This window comes from Lolium rigidum, chromosome 1 (genome assembly GCF_022539505.1).
Source record: "Lolium rigidum isolate FL_2022 chromosome 1, APGP_CSIRO_Lrig_0.1, whole genome shotgun sequence".
NCBI lineage: Eukaryota > Viridiplantae > Streptophyta > Magnoliopsida > Poales > Poaceae > Lolium > Lolium rigidum.
Genome location: NC_061508.1, coordinates 110,649,990 through 110,656,918, shown reverse-complemented (window position 1 = coordinate 110,656,918; position 6,929 = coordinate 110,649,990). Strand labels below are relative to the sequence as shown.

The following is a 6,929-nucleotide window of genomic DNA, read 5'->3' as shown; positions in this document are numbered from 1 at the left end:
TGGATATTGTTGTACTGTGTGGTGTTTGAACAATAATAAATTTGATTTGTGTTGCTATGTACTAGAATTTTATTTAATGTGAAGTCTGAGATATACCTAAAACAACAAAACCCTTTTATGCAGTACAAGACCGATTCAACATATACGGCAAACCTAAATAAGAATATTCCAATTTAAGGTACTGGAATGCGGGATCTGCTCGGCCATGCCGCTTTTCGCAGCGAAAAAACGCGATGTGATTAACTTCATATGTGTTACGCGGTTCGACCGGATGGGTATCTGCTAGAGATCCTCTAAATGCAATGTCGGTAAGCCCAATAGAGGCAATTGTGTGAACATCGCTCTTTATACTTAAAAAGGGTAATACCACATGGGATATGTGGTGTGCAACCTAAACAAGACAATACTTAAAAAGGGTAAAAATCTATTTTGACTATAAAAGGGAAACAATAAAAGGGTTTTTATTGTCTTGACAGGAATGAACACTATAGCAAAAGAAAAACAGCAAACTCCCTATATATTAAATAACAATGCATGTTTACAAAGCCAGTAACCTGGTAACTATAACATCCAGAGATGTATTTTGCTGAACTCAGGATACTTGATCCATGCTATATTTTTTCTTTCAAGGGAACTTGATCCACTTATAAGCTTACAACATTCATTTTCTATACCTAAAATCGTTTTTATGCCGGGTGACAAACAACAGATGAAAGATTCACTTTCACTGAGAACATACCTCAGGCATATTTTTTTAGGTCTAGAGACGATCCGAAAAGAGCAACCAAATCAGATTTTATTATGGAGGTTGACAACCAAGTCATGCGCGTCATCTAGAAGCCTCCACACATCGAGCTGCCCAGCCATGCTTTGGCACTCGCGCAGTATCTCATCCATGCTGCTGTAACTCTCGATGATCAGCTTCCTCCTCTGCAGGACACAAGCCGCAATAGCATAGAGCAGCAAGTCATCGGTTGGAGGAGCATGGAGCCTTATCTTTCCCCACGTGGATCTTCCAATCCCAGCTCGAATGGCAGCCTGATCAGCCCACATAACCTCCCACAGGCATAAAGTCTGCTCAAAGGTGAGCTCCCTCCTGAAGAGGACCAAAACCATTCTGTACACAAAGAAGCAGTCCTCAGCCTGCAGCTTCTGCAGATGCTTGTAGAGGTGCGAGTCCTTGCGCCTGATGATCTGGGAGACAGTCTTCAACTGCCTTTTTATTCCAACCTCGTCAAGCCTGAAGTTGTGCCTTGCTTTCTTCATGAAACCCACAAAGCACCAAAATGCTTCATGATCTTCTTCCATCACCGCAATTATAGGTGACAAGAGGTCACTCATACCTTGGCAGTAGCCAATCTCTGGATCATAGAGTGCATATGCCTCAAGCAATGCGACTAACCGGGCAGCATGATAGATCATGTAAGGCTCTAAATGGTCATAGTCTTTCAACCCAACAGATAATGCACGCTGCAGTGCCTTTTCCTTCGAGATTTCAGCCTGATTATGGGAGTATAAAGCCCAGTCTGTGTTTGCCCGGATAGCATCTAGACGTATAATGCGCTGCCATGTTGCAAAATCTTCTGGAGTTTTATTAGATCTAAAAAAGTCTGATTTGGATGATGTACTCCTGACAAATTTAGGCTCTGGAGCACAATTCTCTTCAATATCGCCACAGACAGACATCTGACCATGGTCATCCTCATCAGAAGATCCAGTGTCAGAAGATTCTGATTCTGCCATACATTGATCGACATAAGTCAGTTCACTGGTATCATCGTCCATGCATTCTGCAGGAGCACAGTCAGCATTATCCGGACTGTTTGCCTCGCTGCCTAAACAGTTAAATTCCTTGGCTGATACAGAAACACTTGAACTAACACCTCCAAGGTAAGGTGCACCACCAGAGCACCCCTCATTATTGATTTCATTTATGATCTTTAGCCCGAATCCCTTGTGGCAGTTCAGTATTTGATGGCATTTACGTCTGATTTTTTCATACTCATTCCTGCACCAGAAGATATGCCAATGAATTTGTCAATAAATTAAGCATCATCAGCATTAAAGTCAGTGTTCTCATCCTGCTCTCGTCTGATAATTTGAAATGCAGTGTGTTCTAACATAGGTCATGAAAGTTCCACTCATATCATATATACTCCCTCCGTCCCAAATTAGCTGTCGCAGCATTAGTCAAATTTGGTCTAGATAAGGATATATCTAGACACGTTTTACTGTATAGGTTCATTCATTTTGGGAAAAAAAAAAGCTGCAACAACTATTGGGACAGAGAAAGTATTACTCCCTCCGTTCCAAAAAAAAAGCTTCTCAACTTTTTCTAGATACAGATGTATCTATAGCTAAATCATGTCTATATACCTCCGTATCGAGACAAAGTTGAGAATCTTTTTTAGGAACGGAGGGAGTACTTATTTACTACTCACTTAGAGCTATGTAAAACTGGGTTACTATCAAAGTACCAATGCAAGACACATGTACAAGTAAATTTAAAAAGCAAGTGCCAGTAGAAGACTATGAGTGGAGTTGTGAAAATGTTACCTTTTCTTTATCTTGATTGTCTTCCTTTCCTCTTCAGAACTATTTAAATCATAACTGCATATGACAAGAAATTTGGTCAATCTCCAGAATTAGTATACAAGACTATTAACAAGTCACAACAGTATAAAAGTACTTCGTTTACAAGTCACATTAAATTTTCCTACACCGTATAAATATAACTACTGAATTTTATGGTTTAAGGCACAGCTCTGACTTCAGAAACATGGTTCCAGACACCGAACAGACAATGAGTGAACCGAAAAAAATTGAGGCCATTGGAAGTCTGTTCCATTTGAGCAATTATACCATTTTACCGAAATACCGAGAGAATAATATTCAATGCAAAAATGTGTCAATCCATGAGGAACTTGCCTACCACAGTACCACCTGAGCTGCACTTGTTTGCTGACTGTGACTGATACACTAATATAAGAAAAACATGATGCTAACTAGCCACAGTCAACCCGCTCGGACCAGCGGACCGGCCGCTGAATCAGTCACCATAACAGTTCACTAGGCGGCCTAGGTATTAAAAACTGTATTCTAAAAGGATAAAAGCAGTTGCTTTGCATGTTGCTGATTCTTTCAGAATAGTTTTCTTGATCTAAACTATACTACTGCCGACCTTGTCCGACCCCCTTCAAATGGGAAAATCCAATTCAATGAGAATTTGGTTCACTTAATTGGACACTTGGACTCCGGATTTCATTGACAACATAGTGGGGGGAGAGCGAGCTCCATCAGGTGTACTAATGTACTAGCGTGCCATTGGATATGAAATAGACATTCTGGATTCAACCGGGTTGCTAGGCATTCACTTGCTTGCACACATTTACCACACAACCCCTCTGGCAGCTCCACATTTTAACAAAAACGTCCCTCCCACCTGGACTCGCACTCTCGCAGCAACCCAGCAATCCAAATTTCTCCTTTTCCTAACCAACTTATTGGATTTTGCTTGTACCTGAATATGTGACAGATACATTGTCCTTGCCCAGCTAACATACAACAAAACTCAAAACCTAATTTGCAAAAAAAAAAAATGGAAAGCTGCAGAACCGGGAGCTAGAAAATGAAGTTTAATCTGTGCAAACGGACGGGGAGAAAAATCAAACTACTAGACATAGAGGCTCCATCCACATCATTTGAATTTACGAAATGGAGGTGAATACAAGGATCTCCGTCGCTGGGTGCCACCGTTGCAGACAAGATGACCTTTTTTTAGACTGGAGATGAACAGTTTGGGCTAAAGTTCCTTTGTGGATGAAAGGAAAACAAAGGGGATATAGACATACAGTCAGAAAAAACAACAACAAAGGAGAGACAAATTCGGCTGGGGGTTTTGAGAAAATGGTACGCTGTGGAAGACCAAGCTTCGTAAGGGGACGTTTTCACAAAATCCTCAAACCTAGTGGGATGCAGTCCGCCCGCATCAATTTGGATGCTCTGTACATAATGATGGCTCCTCTGCCTCCTAGTACATTAGTATACCTGATCGAGCTAGTTCACAGCATATGCCCCACAACATAGGTTGTAATTCTTCTATTTGTTTGTTTGTTTGTTTTCAGCAGTGCTATAACTTTTCATGAAAGAAAGAAACACCAATACGAAAAGTGGAAAGGAAACCCAGGTCACCAGAAGCATTTAGCGGTTTTCTCATACAAGGTGCAATATCAGATTTTATCTCTATCAACGTTATCATGTGAAGTCTCACTTTTGACTAAAGGGCAGAAATGGCTACATGAACATAGTATTGATCTTTAGACACTAGCTCAACAAGTTCATATCTAAATGCATGCATGAGCGGGACGGCAGTCAAGAACACACCTTCGAGGCTATACTCTCTGCATTAACCCAGCTACGCAGTAGTGCCATAATATTGGCTTCATGCCTAAACTAGTGAGCAGTCAGCGAATGCATGCTTGCACAGCACTTAAGAGGCCAGATAACAGTACATGCATACAATTTTGTCTCTATTTTCATTTGCCATCAACTGAGGCGTATATACCGCATGCAGGATTGTATAAATAGTTCTTGATATTCTAGGAAAGTTAATCCTAAAAAATCTGCTTGAACATGCATAACAACAGTCCCAGTTAGGTAAGTGCTCAATGGTTCACCACATGTTCTTCGAGGGTTCACAAGTCACAACATTATTTTGCTTACCAACAAAACAACAGATAGAGAGGCAGACAGCAACATGTAAATAAAACGAGTACCGAAGTACTACTAAATCAATTAAGGCTTCTGTAAATTACAGGAAAAAAAAAACTTCAGATGCCACCTATTGAAATTAAAATCATATCTACAAGCTTACAACTTCAAACCCTGTCAGCAACATGACCATACTAAGATTAAAAAAAATTGTATAACAATAGAGAGGTTAGGTAACTTACACTCCAAGTAGAAAGGGCCAAACTTCAGCCCTGGCACCAGGTTCAATTCCCTGCAGAGAATGATGGAATTAATATACCTCAACTTTCTATGAAGTGGACGCAGAACATTTCATTGCAGTAGACATGTGTATAACAAATGATCACATACGTACATCAGTCAGCCATTAGAAATAAGACCTGGATAACAACAAACTTACCCCACTACGAACTTTCTTGAGAAATTTTCTGCCTCCATCACGAAGCTTCCCATTTGCAGAGAATAGCCGGCTCCAGTGTTGACAAGAGAGTGCTCGTTTTCTCTTCCTTCGAGACCACGGAGATTTACTTCCACCTCTGAAATCAGATAGCTTGCTTTTATAAGCATTGTGAAACAGATAATGATTCATAATTCTATAAAAGTGGTACGAGTAAGATCGAATCATAATCCGGTGATAGTTTATGTTACGCATTTCTGCAGTTCAGCATTGCATTCACAGCATAACTTTCCTTCGACAACCAAGTAGATCACAGGTGATGTTATCCTTGGAAGCTAAATTTTCTTTATGAGTTGCCACCAACAACCCACATTGAGAAACAATTGAAATGAACTAATCCATGGCACGTATTTCGGAAACTTAATTGAGAAGTATAAAGCCGCTATTGAATGAAATTAAACACACTAAATGAACTATTTAAATACGTGTCATTAATTTCTATATGCTAGTATAGTACTGCAAATTGGTGGAACAACTGACGCGCATTTCATGGAAACGGAGCTAGCACGATAAGGTGGGCTATGTCTTCATGCCTACGACTATGGAGTGTGAACGGCTAACCAAGACTTATCTAGATCAAAGCGTGTAAAGCAACTTGGCCTGAGCACTCCAAGAAAAGTTAACTTTTTTTAGTCTAAAGCGGCGTGCATACCAGTTCTACCACTGACCAGACCACCAATTCCATCAGGGCACACGCAAGAAGGATAATTTCGAGCATCATCAGTTGACTATGATCAAAACCGTCGGCTAAAAATACAAAACAGACTATGGAACAAGAAAAAAAAAATCCCCCATTTAATCGACTTCATTTCTGCATTAATAGGCGGCCATAACTCCGGCCGAGAGAACTGACCGGTCCGAGCTGGGCGAGGACGACGACGAGGAATCCGCGGCGAGCAACGCCGACTTTGACGCAGAAGCCGCCGCGGCCGATTTCCCGAACGCCGCCAGGGAGGAGGCGGACGAGGCGACGAGCAGGAGCGACCGGCGCTGGATCCGCGAGGAAGCCGGCGGCGGCGAGGACGGCGCCCTAGGGGACGAGGAGGACGAGGAGGAGGAGGAGGTGCTGGATCGCCGGAGGGCCTTCATCGCCCCTACCTACCTACCGCCTGTATTGCAACTACCGGGACCAAGTCCACGCCGACTTCCCCCGCGCCAGGGCGGCGGGCCGCCACTCCATGCGCCCGGTCAGACGGATAACAACGCGGGGTTCGCCGGCGGCGAGGTGTGCGCAGGCGCTGGTGGTGGATGCGGAGGCGCTGCGGGGCGGAGCGGATTGGCGATTCGGTTCTCTTCTCCTCTCTCCGAAGAGAGACAAGGCGAGTTAAAAAAACGATGGGTGCCGCTTTTAAACAGTCGGGTACTGAGACTGACACGTGAGGTATCAGTTTCTGGGGCCCACAGGTCAGTGAGACGGTTGGGGCATCTCTTTGTAGACGGTTGGAGTAATAATTCTTGGTGTAATGGGAAGGAAATTCGGTCTACCGATATCGGAAGAGAACATTCATGAGCCGTAATTTCGTTTTAAATTTCCTCCATTTCAAGGGGTTTTATCGAGATCTTTATAAATGCTCGGTAGTACTACTTATCTTCTCGAGAGCTGAATATATTTGGCGCGGTATCTCTTCCTTGCGAAGTATACTCCGTATGGGATTGCGGTTTGGTACATGTCCGCTTCTGGTGTTATTATTGTGGGTTACTATGTCAGTGGCGAGTCCCTATC

The 6,929-nt window shown here is 42.6% G+C and overlaps 1 protein-coding gene across 2 annotated transcripts; it reads right to left on the bottom strand.

Moving 5' to 3' along the window:
* Positions 1–495: 495 nt before the first annotated feature.
* LOC124651704 (rab GTPase-activating protein 22-like) lies at positions 496–6,433 on the bottom strand. 2 transcript variants are annotated; one of them, XM_047190776.1, is made up of 5 exons: positions 6,060–6,433; positions 5,150–5,285; positions 4,953–5,002; positions 2,557–2,610; positions 496–2,008 (listed from the first exon to the last, which is right to left on the bottom strand). In XM_047190776.1, exons 1-5 carry the CDS (start codon positions 6,293–6,295, stop codon positions 790–792), a joined length of 1,695 nt encoding a protein of 564 aa, XP_047046732.1. In that variant the 5' UTR covers positions 6,296–6,433; the 3' UTR covers positions 496–789. The 2 variants fall into 2 exon arrangements, with proteins under 2 accessions (XP_047046732.1, XP_047046797.1); XM_047190841.1 differs by having other exon boundaries at positions 6,331–6,419.
* Between the last annotated feature and the right edge of the window lie 496 nt (positions 6,434–6,929).

Excerpts from the sequence above, each read along its gene's own strand:
- LOC124651704 (XM_047190776.1), bottom strand. The coding sequence starts at position 6,295 with ATGAAGGCCCTCCGGCGATCCAGCACCTCCTCCTCCTCCTCGTCCTCC. Across the intron at positions 5,003-5,149 it reads TCAAGAAAGTTCGTAGTGGG|GGAATTGAACCTGGTGCCAG; the intron begins GTAAGTTTGTTG and ends CATTCTCTGCAG. Across the intron at positions 2,611-4,952 it reads TGGCCCTTTCTACTTGGAGT|TTATGATTTAAATAGTTCTG; the intron begins GTAAGTTACCTA and ends TGTCATATGCAG.